This window comes from Pristiophorus japonicus, chromosome 2 (genome assembly GCF_044704955.1).
Source record: "Pristiophorus japonicus isolate sPriJap1 chromosome 2, sPriJap1.hap1, whole genome shotgun sequence".
NCBI lineage: Eukaryota > Metazoa > Chordata > Chondrichthyes > Pristiophoridae > Pristiophorus > Pristiophorus japonicus.
The window spans coordinates 33,934,077-33,949,654 of NC_091978.1; the positions used below are offsets into that span (position 1 = coordinate 33,934,077).

At 42.0% G+C, this 15,578-nt stretch overlaps 1 protein-coding gene across 1 annotated transcript in view; it reads right to left on the reverse strand.

The window, feature by feature from the left end:
* The window catches only part of LOC139236472 (pantothenate kinase 3-like), a 31,195-nt gene extending 15,946 nt beyond the window's left edge, over window positions 1-15,249 (reverse strand). Inside the window, exons 1-2 of the mRNA XM_070866828.1 lie at window positions 14,782-15,249; window positions 4,008-4,360 (exon numbers count right to left, since the gene is read on the reverse strand). Coding sequence (XP_070722929.1) covers window positions 4,008-4,360; window positions 14,782-15,079 — 651 coding nt within the window. The 5' untranslated portion in view covers window positions 15,080-15,249. The remainder of the gene's footprint in view (window positions 1-4,007; window positions 4,361-14,781) is intronic.
* Window positions 15,250-15,578: the final 329 nt, after the last annotated feature.

Consider the following 15,578-nt stretch of genomic DNA (forward strand, 5'->3'; position numbering starts at 1 on the left):
TGAAAGTCGGCATGCAGGTACAGCAGGCGGTGAAGGTAGTAAATGGCATGTTGGCCTTCATAGCTAGGGGATTTGAGTATAGGAGCAGGGAGGTCTTACTGCAGTTGTACAGGGCCTTGGTGAGGCCTCACCTGGAATATTGTGCTCAGTTTTGGTCTCCTAATCCAAGGAAGGATGTTCTTGCTATTGAGGGAGTGCAGCGAAGGTTCACCAGACTGATTCCCGGGATGGTAGGACTGACATATGAGGAGAGACTGGATCGAGTAGGCTTATATTCACTGAAGTTTAGAAGAATGAGAGGAGATCTCAGAAACATAAAATTCTGACGGGACTGGACAGGTTAGATGCAGGAAGAATGTTCCCGATAGTGGGGAAGTCCAGAACCATGGGTCACTATCTAAGGATACGGGGTAAGCCATTTAGGATCAAGATGAGAAGAAACTTCTTCACTCAGAGTTGTTAACCTGTGGAATTCTCTACCGCAGAGTTGTTGATGCCAGTTCGTTGGATATATTCAAGAGGGAGTTAGATGTGGCCCTTTTGGCTAAAGGGATCAAGGGGTATGGAGAGAAAGCTAGAAAGGGGTACTGAGGGAATGATCAGCCATGATCTTACTGAATGGTGGTGCAGGCTCGAAGGGCAGAATGGCCTACTCCTGCACCTATTTTCTATGGAACAGAACAGTCTATTAAAAAAAAGACATTCTTACAACAATATTTCCTATGACAAATTGCAGGAATAGAAGGGCAGTTAAACATTAGATTGCGGCAAGCATCTCAAAAACAGGCATGTAAATATAGTCACGAGTTGGCCGCATAATCTCACCTGCCTGTCCCAGTGCAAACATCAAATGCTGGATGTAAAAGTGAGGACAAGTACCAGCTTGTCAAACCTGCAATGTACATTTCATTCCAGTTCCATCATTACTGCAGGACAGATCAACTGACTGCAGAAGATAATTTGACTAGTTGAAAAATTACTTTGCTTTTACAGACATCATTTCACCAGACCCCAGAATATTGGGCTAGAGTTTCCCCAACCTGTTTTTCTGGCGCCCACATCTGAGGTGCGCCGTTTTTGTCCGCCTCCAAGCACGCCAAGAAAAGACGTCGATATTCTGGCCACTCCCCAGCCTCTCTTCAGTCGTGGCAAAGCGTGGCCCAATGGATTGGGTGCAGAGCCAGGTCCCGGTGCTGAAAACAGTGCCGGGACCTCTGCACATGCGCATTCGAGTCTGCGCGCATGTGCAGTAGCTCCGGGCAGGCCGAATAGAAACAGACAAACATAGAAAATAGGTAGAGTAGGCCATTCGGCCCTTCGAGCCTGCACCGCCATTCAATGAGTTCATGACTGAACATGCAACCTCAGTACCCGCTGAGAGTACATGCTGCAGGCTGTGGGGGAAGGGCCCGAAGTACACTGCCCCAGCCCTGGCCAAATGGGCTCCCTCATCGACGACCCGCTGCGCCCCCCTATTTTTTTGTTATTTATTGATTGCTTATTACTTTGTGCTTTGTTTGGTGCTTTAAATGTAGTTACTTGCGACGATTCCTTAACTCTAGGTAAGGTTTTTCTATGTGGACAGAAGTGGCAACATACGCTGGCCTACGTTAGTTTGGAGCAACTATTTGCTAGCCAAACACCTAAAACAAGTGGCTGGGAATGCCCCCTTTTGAAAAAAAAACCTAACCATCTCACTTACACTGGCACAAATTAAATGGCCAGAAATGCAACTAAAAAAAAAGATAGTCCAGAAAAATCAAGTTGCTCCAAAAAAAAAGTAGCAACTCCTGGGAAAACTTGGGCCCTTTAGTGACTAGTAATCTACAACTACTCCAGTACAGCCAAACCTGTTTTCTTCCCTACTAAATTTTGACTCGAGCTAAAAGAAACCTGTCATTTACAAACCAAATCATATGATGTATTTTTGATTACTTTACTTTTTGCACTAATTCTACTGAAGAGGATAGAAGATAAGATATTGATAGTGATCCCACTGGATTGTGTCACTGGTGCATAACTTTAGAATTGAAACAACTAGTTAAGGATATTGAATATGCAAGCAACATGCAAATTTAAATATGCAAATAAATTATGTAAAACAGCATAACGTAAGAAATAGGAGTAGGCTATATACAGCCCCTCAAGCCTGCTCCACCATTCAAATCAGATCATGGCTGATAATCGACCTCAACTCCACTAGTACCCATATCCCTGGGATTCTCCTAGAGTCCAAAAATCTCTCTCAGCCTTGAATATACTCAACAATTCAGCATTCACAGCCCTCTGGGGTAGAAAATTCCAAAGACTCACAACTCTCCGAGTGAAGAAATTTCTCCTCATCTCAGTCCTAAATGATCAACCCCTTATCCCACCACTATGCCCCCAAGTTCTAGACTCTCCAGCCAGGGGAAACAGCCTCAACATCTACCCTGTCAAGCCCTCTCAGAATCTTATGCTTCAATGAGATCACCTCTCATTCTCCTCATTTCCAGAGAGTATAGGCCCAATCGACTCAATCTCTAACTCCCTCATCCCAGGAATCAATGAAGTATGCCCAAACTGGCATTACTGGAGATAGATTGCTTGCAATATTTTATCAGGTAAATAGTTTTCAAAATCAATTTTATCCAGAGACAGTTCAGCAGAGGCATGAGAACATTGAAGACCAAGTTAGATAGGTGGTTGAAGGAAAGGGGAATAACGGGGATGGGAGCAGAGCAAACACATGGGATTAGGACTACTGCTTGTGTGAAGGATAGATACCAATAGAGTGGTTGGACTGAACCAGCCTGTTTCCCGGTTATAATTTCTACGTAATTGTCGCTCAGATCATTAGACTACGTTAATGGATTTGCATCACCTTTTGTCAAAATGTCAGGTTTTGCTCCTGTAATTTTTAAAAACTAAAAATATGGAGCAGTTGAATTCCATCATTAATATTTAAAATCATACCAGGGATATGAAAGACACTGCTGGAATTGGAAGACACAAAATTGTCCAGAAAGATCCTCTAGGAGACTTATGGACAAACTTGGTCTACTCTTTGAAAGAAAATAGATTGAATTATCAAGCTTCCATTTCAGGCAAGTCTGGCATTTATTTATATTTATTAACAATGGGTAACACGTGGTCAGCAGAACCTGCGATTTCTTTGTTGATGGTTGGAAAATAAAAAACCTTTTAGAGAACGGATTGCAGTTTATTGCTAAAAAATTCTTCTGAACCATTATATATAATGACAATGAACTTGGTGTCATTTTTCTTAAAGGAAATGAATGTTTATTAAAAAGACTGCATAAATCAGCAAACTCTAATAGTGCACTCATTTTTCTAATTCTATGCTTCTGGTGCACACTAGGAGTTACAGGGAATTGTACAACCCCAGCTTGTGACTTTCAGTCCATTCATTTTAAGAAAATGAATGCTTAAATGCTTTAAGGCTGGAACAAAAAGACAGGAACTGCTGATATTAGGAAAAGTGGCAGTGTCAGCATCCAAGGGATGTGTGTAGGTCAGGACTGAAGCCGACCGTCCGGAACACAATGGGGGTTTTAGACACAGATGGTTTGGTCACATCCTCCCGAGCTCCAGTCCCCCACGACATTGTTAGACCCTATCCCCCTGCCAATACTACCAGATCCCCGAATCATTTCCAGACTATTCTCACCACTGCTCCAAAACCCCATCAGTCCTATGGGAGTTCCTAGATCCCCTCTTTCTCCCCCACCATCAGTCCTCCTGAATTCCCCCCAGTGCTTACAAACCTAGAATGATAAAACATTGTTCAACCAACAAGGAGAAACCACACATCTTACAATAAAATAACTCATCTACCAGAATGGATTCCTGAAGCAAAAAATGATTTATTTGAGAATGAGCAGCTCATTTCCAAATTGACCCTTTTGAAATGAGCCGAGCTCAGGAAATGTAATAGTCAGATTACTGCCTTTGGCTCTGCAGTCCCAAATATTGCTAAGTTAAAAGCAGAATTAAAATATACATACAGTGCGCAGGTCTGGCTCAAATTTGTGTGCCCCACCTCCAGTGGCGCAGAGTGTTGTGTGCAGACTTGAAAAGTGTTTGGCTTTGCCCATCTGAATAAATGCTGGCATGTTCTGGGTAGGAAACCTTATGAAGTGCAAACTGCCTTTGCGCCCACAAATTGTCAAATCATGAAGTTCAAGATGCACATCACGGATGCCTGTGGATCCATAAGCCACGTTGGAGGTCAAATATTTCCGTATACTTCTTAGGTTTTCCACTTCCTCCTGCTCTTCCTCAGCAGTAATGTCCTTTGGTTCAAAATACACCAGTTTCACCAAAGTCCCACCAATGTCCATGCCAAACCAGGGAAAGGCTAAGAGAAGTAAAAAGTTAAAATTAAATGCTAAATTCTTTACGAGAAGTATATCAAATAATACATTAAAGCTCAAATCTACTGTTTGGCTCAGCATCAAGTAAAAGGGGTTAAAGGGATATGGGAACAGGGTGGGTAAAGGATTAGAACTTTGCTCACATGGAAAGTAAACAGACTGGTTGGGCAAGTGCCCTGTTTGTGTTGTAACTTCCATGTATAACCACAACGTGCATTTATATAACACCGTTAACATAGTAAATTGTCCCAAGACACTTGACAGGAGCATTATCAAATAAGATTTTATACCAAGCCACATAAGGATGTATTAGGACAGATGGGGTTAAAGAGGTAGATTTTAATGTGCGTCATAAAAAGGAGGAGGCGCGGAGAGGTTTAGGGAGGGAATTCCAGAGCTTAGGGCCGAGGCAACTGAAAGCACAGCGTCAATGGTGGAGCAATTAAAATAGGGGATGCACAAGAGGCCAGAATTGGAGGAGCGCAGATATTTTGGAGGGTTGTAGGGCTGGAAGAGGTTTGAGAGATAGGAAGCAGTGAGGCCATGGAGGGATTTGAAAACAAGGATGAGAATTTTAAAATTGAGGCATTGTCGAACCGGGAGCCAATGTAAGTCAGCGAGCACAGGGGTGATGGGTGATCGGGACTTGGTGCAAGTTAGGATACGGGAAGCAGAGTTTTGGATGAGCTCCAGTTTATGGAAGGTGGAAGATGGGAGGCCAGCCAGGGGTTCTCCAGACAATTCTCAATAGTCAGCCATCTTTGCTTAAAGTACAAAACATATCAACTACTGGTCATCAAGTTACCTTGTTTGGGGAGAGAGAAAAAGTTATGCCTGGGGACGATCAAACTTATTGTGTATTTCCTTTAGCTGATTGTCATATAGATTAAGCTGTCTTATTCATTACTCAGCTCAAACTATGATGAAAAGCTGAAAGTAAAACATGCACCTTTAATGATAATTTCCTATTACCCTGTATTTGTAATATTGCAGGCCTTTCTGACAGACAATTTATTGGGGATTAATCCCAAGGTTTAATGCAAGAATGGAGATGTAGCAAAATCATAAAACAACTAGCCCAGATAAAGGAAATTGTATGAAAATAGTGACAATTTATGAATTAAGGGGCATCCAAATTATAGCATTCATTTACAAGGGCTGCAATGGTAAGTTGGCTTATGACATAAAATCTTATTAAAATAAGAAAAATAAAGTGTGAAATATGTCATCAGAAGTCCAGTCAATAAGGAGTGCTGGAGAACAGATTGCGAGTAAAAGATAAACCAATTGGACTTGAGCACATTTTTAATAAAGGCAAAGAACTAAAGATTGGCAGGAAATGAATGCAAATTGTTATTTATGAAATCCAAACTTATTCCAATCCCAAATATCCTCAGGCATGTCACATTAAAATGCTACACAAATAAAATCACACCGAAAAGCAGAAGATTGATTTTCAACAACAAATCAATATTAAATGCATATTTTGAACAACATTGTACCCAACGTGATTTGCATTGGATAGTAAGCCATTAGCCGTCAGTTTGAAAGCAGAGATTTAACTGAGAATCTGTTAAAAGGCTGTTAGAACAGATGTTCTTAGTTTCTATTTTGAAATTGAGTGTGACTGGTATGGCTGGCTGAATTTTGTCCAGCACAAATTGGTGGATAGCGACAAAAAAAAAGAAAGACAGAATCTGTACTCATGAATTCACCAAGCATCTTCAAATTGTTTATGTACAAGTATACAGGCACTTGAATCTACAGCAATACTCCCTTAAATCTGAAAGCATGCAAGGTACTTTATTAATTCTTTGTAATTACCCATTATTATTAAATTGTACATGTCCAAAAGGGAATATTGTTCCTTCTGTGCAGGACCAATTTTTATTTCAACCATTACTGCTTTCAACAAGAATTTGAAAATCCCAATGGGTAGTCACAGTACAAGAAATTAGACATTTCAAGACATCTCAAAAGGCAGCTCAAACCATCAATATTTCAAAAGCATGATTTAATGCACTATAAATTGTCAGACTAAATACCAATCCTACAATATAAAAGTGCACTTTAAATCCATTAAACCAATTTCTTTCTGCAACAAAAAGGCAAACATTAACCAGCTGCGACAAGATGACAAAGAACAACTTGCATTTATATAGTGCCTTTAACATGGGAAAACATTCCACGGTGCAGTGCAGGAGCGTAATCAGACAACCCAACAAAAATGATATTAGGACATGTGTAAGAGATAGATTTTAAGGATTTAAGGAACCTGTAAAAGGAGGCTGAGGGAGGGAATTCCAGAACTTAAAATCTAACCACAGCAGCCAATGGGCACAAGGCCAGAGTTGGAGGAATGCAGAATTCTTGGAAAGGTTGTAGGGCTGGAGGAGGCTACAGAGAGAGTGAGAAACAAGGCCATGGACGGATTTGAACACAGGATGAGAATTTTAAAATCAAGGTGTTGGTGGATCGAGAGCCAATGTAGGTCAGAGAGCAGAGGGGCGATGAGCGAGCGGGACTTGGTGCATGTTAGGATACAGGCCGCAGAGTTTTGAATGAACTCAAGTTTACAGAGGCCGACCAAGAGACCATTGGAACAGTGAAATCTGAAGGTAACAAAAGATTGGATGAGGATTTCAGCAGGAGATAGTCTGATGCAGGGGTAGAGGCAAGTGACATTAGAGGTGGAAGGCAGCATTCTTTGTGATAGAGGATATGGGGTCAGAAGTTCAGCTTCACAGTCTGATACAGTAACCAGGAAGGGGGTTGGACCCAGTGGTGAGGAAATGGAGTTTGTGGCATAGGACAAAAGATAATGGCTTCGGTCTGCCCAGTATTTAATTTGAGAAAATTGCAGCTCATCCAGGACCAGATCTCAGACAAGCAGGCTAACAACAGAGACAGTTGGGCCCAAGTTTGCCCAGGAGTTGCTCCGTTTTTTTTTGGAGCAACTAGATTTTTTTGGAGTATCTTAAAAATCACAATTCTGCCCATTTAATTTGCTCCAGCATAAGTTAAGTTTTTTTTTTCAAAAGGAGGCGTTACCAGCCACTTCCACCTGTTTTGGCCATTTAAGCAAGTTTAGACAGCTAAAAGTTACTCCAAACTAACTTTGGCCAGCATATGTGGCCATACAGAAAAAACCCTAAAGAAGCATAAGTACATTTAAAGCACCAAGCACTAAACAAAGCATTCAATAATAAAAAATATAAGGAAGCTGAGAGGACCTGCACCTAGCAACAAGACTTAAAGCACTAAACAAAACACAAAAAGAAATAAGCAATTAATTAATACAAAATAGAAGGAACCCTGCACCTAAAGCACCAAGACCAAAGTAATAAGCAATCAATAAACACATAAAAACAAAGTATCCTTGTCCAAACTACTCCAACACAGTCCCTTTCAGAGCATTCTTTTGCTGGCTCCTATTTTATTCTAACCAATGGCATATAAATACTCAGCACAATGTATAGACCAAGTGCAGTGCACTTACTCCATCCATTGTGTGGCCTTGAACATTGAGACAAATCATCCTGGCAATACTTTCCATTTGTTTCAGACATTGGACACCTAACCTAACCCAATCTACTTCTAAACCGATTCCCTTGTGGAAAACATCAGCATACTAATCAGCTGCAGGATTTCACTGACAACCTGCTGGCGTTCTGGTTCTCTCAGACTTCCTTTTACTGGTGTGGCTGGATAAGGCAGCGGGCCACCGATGAGGGAGCTCATTTCGTCAGGGCTAGGGGCAGCGTGCTTCGGGACCCTCCCACACAGCCTGCAGAGCACACGCAGAGATTGTGGGGGCGAGGAGCTACTGCACATGCATATACACTAGCGCGCATGTGCAGAGGTCCCGACACTGTTTTCAGCGCCGGGACCTGGCTCCGCCCCCACTGCTTGCGTTGCACCACGCCAAGGCCTGCGACGTTCCAAGGAGCGGGGAGAATACAGAGGTAAGTTTTTGGCGCTGTTTCTCGTCTACAAAGTCAGCGCACCTTTTAACTGGAGGGGCAAACTTGGGCCAGTGAAGGGGTCAAGAAAGGTGATGGTAAGGTAAAGTCATCAGCATACACGTGGAAGCCATCATGCCTTCGGATATTATCACTGAAGGGCAGCATGTAGACGAGAAATAGGAGCAGGCCAAGGGTTGATTCTTGGGTGATTCCAGATGTAATAGTGCAGGGGTGGGAAGGAAGCCATTGCAGGAAATTCTCTGGTTATGACTGAATGGTTAAGAGTAGAACCAGGTGAGGGTAGTTCTATTTAGCTGGGCAATGGAAGAGGCACATTTGAAGAGGATGGCGTGGGCAACCGTATCAAAGGCTGCAGCCAGGTCAAGGAGCACATGAAGAAAGAGCGCGCTATGGTCACAGTGAATGTCATTTGGTTAGAGCCATTACAGTGCTGTGGTAGGACTTCAGATTTTACCAGTGTAAACTAGAATGATGCCTACTGTTAGATCACCACATGTACACTTTCTATATTTGTGATGTCCTTTCATATCATGAGCCCTAGTTTTGTATTATTCCCCTCTTAAGTTTGTTTAGTTTTAATCTATTTATCCACAAAACTGCATTCTTTGAAGCACCCCATTTTCCTTTTATAGGAATATCTACTTTGTATTCTTCCCCCCTAATAGTTGAAGAACTCCTATAGCTGATCGGTTATCTGGTTTGCCATCTACCCCTTCTTCTCCTGTCCAGCATCCTTATCTTTGACAATACTGTCAATGTTACGGGTATGGTAGCATAGTGGTTGTGGAGATACAGATTTTTGAACGATAAGGGAATAAAGGGTTATGGGGAGCAGGCAGGGAAGTGGAGCTGAGTCCATGATCAGATCAGCCATGATCTTATTAAATGCTGGAGCAGGCTCAAGAGGCCAAATGGCCTACTCCTGCTCATATTTATTATGTTCTTCTGTTCCTGGACCAGTATTCCAGAGGCCGGGACTGATGGTCTGGAGCCATGAGTTCAAATCCCACCACGGCAGCTGGGGAATTTAAATTCAATTAAATAAATCTGGAATAAAAAAAGCTGGTGACCATGAACTTACCGGATGATCGTAAAAACTCATCTGGCAGCTTTTCGGGAAGCAAATCCATATCCTTACCTTTTTTTAAAACCACGCCCTCATTCCCCTTCTTTCCCCCCCACCCCCAAAAATGTTAGATCCACAAATATTAAGTTCCCGGTCATGTCCAATCCCAAGCTATGGCCCCATTACATTTTTGAAATGTAAACTCATTCTTTATCTTGATTTTCTTTTTATTTTAATAAAAGATATCTGCCTTGCCTCTTCTCTAATTTATCATACAAGTTTACAGCACAGAAATATGGCCAGCCAAGTGTATATCCCAGCCCTGTTGCTGCAGCATTATAAAATTAATCCAACTACTATGTTTTCTCTTTACAACCCTGTATTTTTTAATCTCCTCCTACCTTCCTCCTCTGGCAAAATATTCTTATTTATTTATGCTTCTATTACAACACATTAATCCTGCTCTCCCTTTCTAGTCTCATGTCTAGACTTCCCCACACCTCACTATATTAGTTTAAGTCCTTCTTCTGTTGTATTTACCCTTTGTGCAAGAACGTGAGTGCCGGTTCCAGTCAGGTGAAGACAGCCCCCCTTCAGTGTTGCCTTTTGCTCCAGAACTCGCTCCCTATGCCCAAGAACATGAACATTTCTCTCCTGCAGCTGCCCTGCAGCCACATATTGACGTTCATAATTTTCCTCAGCTGAACCTGTTCAGCATCTGACACAGGAAGCGATCTGGATATTTTGATTTTGGCTGTCAATGCAGTGCCTTGAACTCATTTAAAATTGTGGATCATAAGTGAATGGATTTTTCTCTCCATAAATTAGACCAAAATATTCTCCTGAAATCTACTACTACTTCAGCAATATCAAGATGGCCATAATAGTTAGTAGTAGAATAGTACCAATGTAGAATATGCTTAAGAGGAAATGTGATTAGATAGAAACAGAAGCGTAGAAATTACGTGCAGGAGCAGGCCATTCAAGCCTGCACCACCATTCAATAAGATCATGGCTGATCATTCAACCTCAGTACCCCTTTCCTGCTTTCTCTCCATACCCCTTGATCCCTTTGGCCGAAAGGGCCATATCTAACTCCCTTTTGAATATACATCCAACAAACTGGCCTCAACAACTCTCTGGGGTAGAGAATTCCATACGTTAACCACTCAGTGAACAAGTTTTTCCTCATCTCAGTCCGAAATGGCTTACCCCTTATTCTTAGACTGTGAACCCTGGTTCTGGAACTCCCCAGCAACAGGAACATTCTTCCTGCCTCTAACCTGTCCAATCCCGTCAGAATTTTATATGTTTCTATGAGAAACCCTCTCATTCTTCTAAACTCCAGTGGATACAAGCCCAGTTGTTCCAGTCTCGCCATCCCGGGAATCAATCTGGTGAACCTTCGCTGTACTCCCTCAATAGCAAGAACGTCCTTCCTCAGATTAGAAGACCAAAACTGAATACAATATTCCAGGTGTGGCTTCATCAAGGCTCTGTACAACTGCAGTAAGACTCCTTGCTCCTATACTCAAATCCTCCAGCTATGAAGGCCAACATGCCATTTGCCTTCTTTACCACCTGCTGTACCTGCATGCCAAACTTCAATGACTGATGTACCATGACATCCAGGTTGCACCGCCCCTTTTCCTAATCTGTCACCATTCAGATAATATTCTGCCTTCCTGTTTTTGCCAAAGTGGATAACCTCACATTTAATCCACATTATACTGCATCTGCAATGCATTTGCCCACTCACCTAACCAATCCAAGTCACCCTGCAGCCTCTAAGCATCCTCCTCACAGCTCACACCGCCACCCAGCTTAGTGTCATCTGCAAACTTGGAGATATTACACTCAATTTCTTCATCTAAATCATTGATGTATATTGTAAATAGCTGGGGTCCCAGCACTGAGCCCTGTGCCATCCCACTGGTCACTGCCTGCCATTCTGAAAAGGACCCGTTTATGCCAACTCTCTGCTTCCTGTCTGCCAACCAGTTCTCTATCCACGTCAATACATTACCCCCAATACCAGGTGCTTTAATTTTGCACGACAATCTCTTGTGTGGGACCTTGTCAAAAGCCTTTTGAAAGTCCAAATACACCACATCCACTGGTTCTCCCTTGTCCACTCTGCTAGTTACATCCCCCAAAAATTCAAGAAGATTCGTCAAGCATGATTTCTCTTTCATAAATCCATGCCGACTTGGACCGATACTGTCACTGCTTTCCAAATGCGCTGCTATTGCATCTTTAATAATTGATTCCAACATTTTCCCCACCACCGATGTCAGGCTAACCGGTCTATAATTCCCCGCTTTTTCTCTCCCTCCTTTTTTTTAAAAAAGTGGTGTTACATTAGCTACCCTGCATTCCATTGGAACTGATCCAGAGTCAATAGAATGTTGGAAAATGATCACCAATGCAGCCACTATTTCTCGGGCCACTTCCTTAAGTACTCTGGGATGCAGGCCATCAGGCCCTGGGGATTTATCAGCCTTCAATCCCATCAATTTCCCACTAAAAGGATTTCCTTCAGTTCCTCCTTCGAGACCCTCAAACCCCTAGTATTTCTGGAAGGTTATTTGTGTCTTCCTTAGGTGAAGACAGATCCAAAGTATTTGTTCAATTGGTCTGTCATTTCTTTGTTCCCCATTATAAATTCACCTGATTCTGACTGCAAAAGGACCTACGTTGGTCTTCCCTAATCTTTTTCTCTTCACATATCTATGGAAGCTTTTGCAGTCAGTTTTTATGTTCCCTGCAAGATTCCTCTCATACTTTATGTTCCCCCTCCTAATTAGACCCTTTGTCCTCCTCTGCTGAATTCTAAATTTCTCCCAGTCCTCAGAATTAAAGATATAGACAGACAATATGAATACATATATTTTTTAAAACTAGGGTGTAATGCAATGCAGGTTTCCCCTTAAACACAGACAGAAAAAGAAGATATCTCAAGTTAAAAATAGCTGTATCGAGTAGCGGTATTTACGTCAGAGCTGTGCCTCTGCATGGATCATTCTAGATATAAATGTATTTGATGCAAGTAAAAACCACTATCATGCAGAACTCTGTTCAGAGACAAAAGGCAAGGTTTACTTAGCACCTGGAATGTTACCCTATAAATATTCTCACACAAATGCACCAACCAATATGGACGGCAAGTTTTCATTTTTTGAGCAGAAATAGAATGGACCAAGTTTTCAAACACTACAAAAGATTTAAATTACCAAAATATCTCAAATGGCAGGAACTTCCTCTTGTAATTTTTTTCCCTTTCAGCATTAAAGTAAATGAAAGCTTGCATCTCAATTATGGAAGCATGACCCTCGACTAATTATAGAAATCGCTGGTTTTTCATTAATTTTTACCAATGGACTTAGTCACAAATTTGCACGTTCGCACATTAATGCCTCCTCATAAAAATATTGAAAAATGTACAAATTTTAGATTAAAAGAAAAAAAACCAAACCATTCAGATACTACAACGACCTGCTGGAACACTATTGCTGAGCAGAAGCAGAGACAGTTAAAATAAAGTACCTCCATTCTGCATCTTTCTCCCCTACCCATATACAATTTTGAAACATTTTTTGACTTGAATTTTCTCAAGTTCACTCAATTATTAAAAATAATACCTGTTGGTAATAGTAGGGCTAAGATATTATCTCTCCTCCCAATCAAGCAACTCAATCTCTCCACTTACCTTCAAAACCTAAGATAGTCAACAAATTATCTCCTGTCCTCCAATCCTAGCCAGTCACTTCCTTTCTCAGACAAAGGTCAATCATTCTAAAGAGCTACACTCAAACTGGCAGCTTTCAGCTCATCAAAAGCTTAACTCTATTCCGAGTTGGCACGATCAGCATCGCAAAGGCTTAGGCACAACCAACTTCAACAGCCAAAGTCAATTCCAACCGACCAGCTAAATTTTGAAATGAAACACTAGTCTCAAAAGCAGGCAAATAGGTGACAATTACCTGATGCTTTCCATATTTTGAGGCACAACTGCCAATATCTTCATCAGTAAAACTCACATACAATAGCATGAACTCATGCTGAAGGTTTTACAGATAGGTGCGGGTGGAAGGAAAATATTTTCCACTCATGTACTTAGAATGTACATACATTAAAACAAATACAAGCTACAGCAACAAGGTTCCTTAACAATTGCTACTCTATTACATGAATCAGTGCATTAGATAGGGTTTTTAAAAAAGGTGTCAATTTACAATATTGCAATCGGTTAGTTCAAATTACATCAAGAGCAGCCCTCGTCTCACTGCACATGCATCATTTGTAATGTAAATGTTGAATTCTAAACATGAAAATAATCCAAAGCTAATTTCATTGCCCTGCCAACACCTCATAGGCCTGCATCTTCCTCTATTCCAAATATTGATCTAAAATTATGCAGTGGTCACTGCCTCAACCACTCGGGTCAAAATATTCCATGCTCCATCAATGTCCCGACTGAGAAATTTCTCCTAACTCCTCCTTTCGAATAAATACACGTGTTAAATAATAATTATATAGAGGCTATCAGCGCGTCTGCCATTGCAATGCTGATCCATAAGATTTTCACCACATTTTACAATTATTGGGAATACAAGGGAATTTAACATGAACATGTCAAGAGCTGTCCCGCATTTCCCAGCGGGGTAGTTCTCCCATTTTGCACACTAATCAGTACACGAAAGATAATTGACAGTCCTTAGTGAATTATAAGGCAACTAATCCAATGGAGCGGTTCAAATGTCAAACAGCAAAAAAAAAAGCAGAGCCTGAATAGCTCCGATCCATCATCATCGGAGCCTTAAATTTAGTTACTACATTCTTTTCTACTTCAATTGTCATTACCGGCGAGGTTTCGATCTGAATGCTGCGTGGCTTTAAAAGATCACCGAAGGATCAATAATTATGGATTGACAATTTCATAAATTTTCACCATGGGTTTGATGTGGGGGCGCGTTGGTTTACTGCAGCAGGATCTATTGATAATGAACTGCAATGTAGCTATGGTGACCAAATGGAAATCCCTCAAGTATGCATGTATAAAATTATGATAGTGAATGTATAAAATTGATAGCAATTTAGAGCACTGTAGCTCAAGTATGCATGTATACAATTGAGTGAATGTATAAAATTGATAGCGATTTGTAGCACTGTAGCTCAAGTATGAATGTGTAAAATTACATTGTTTTTAAAATCAGATTAAGAAAAAATTACAAATGCATTGGTAATTCGGTGCATTCAAGTGCTGCCCTGATTATGGAAGTGGGATTTGCTCCCTGGCCAGCCCTTTGCCGGTGGACAGACCAATCTAATGCGATGGCTACGTCCGACTTACGGGGCCTGTTCTTTTTGGCCGGCTCCTGGCGCTGCTGCAGGCGGCTGGTGGTCGGGACGGGATCCCGGTTCGCCTCCGCTTGGCTCCTCTCCGAGCAGCCGGCCCGCCACTTGTCCGCCTCTGCCTTCGCCTCCTGTTGCTGCTGGCAGTGGCACTGCGACCGTTGCTGGGCGGCGGCGGCCTTCTTCTTGCCTCCCTCCTCCTCCTCCTCCTCCTTCAGCCCACAGCCGCCGCCATGGTAACCGTTCACCGCCCCGTTCAGCAGCGCCCGGCCGCTCCGCAACGGCTCGCTTTCCATCGCCGATCCGGGGGTGCGAGTATCGTTTTTTCTTGTTTATCGATGTCTTTTATATACACACACACACAGATATCCCTTAAATTAATTCTGTGGGGATTTTAAAGGAACTGCTGCTGTTTTTAAGCCACAGCCGCCATTGCGCTCCCGCTCCTCACCATCAAACCCACCCCACCCCCGAAGCCCAGAACAATCTCCGCCCTCCCACACACCGGAAACGGAGTATGATCGACGGCTCCTTTATCCAATCAACGTGCTCCAATCGTTCAGCTATCACCAATCAGGAACAAAAGGGGCGGGATCATTTTCTGGATTTTTAAAATATATATATATTCATAACTTGCGTGTGTGTGTGTGTGTGTGTGTGTGCTTGTATCATTACAATAATTTTAAAAGTTAATTTCTAGACAGGTACATTTCGATGGTGTTCCCGTTGGTTAAAACCCCAGCCGAGTTTTTAAATCGAGTTGGTCTTCGCCGCCGCCTGTCATATGAATGACGT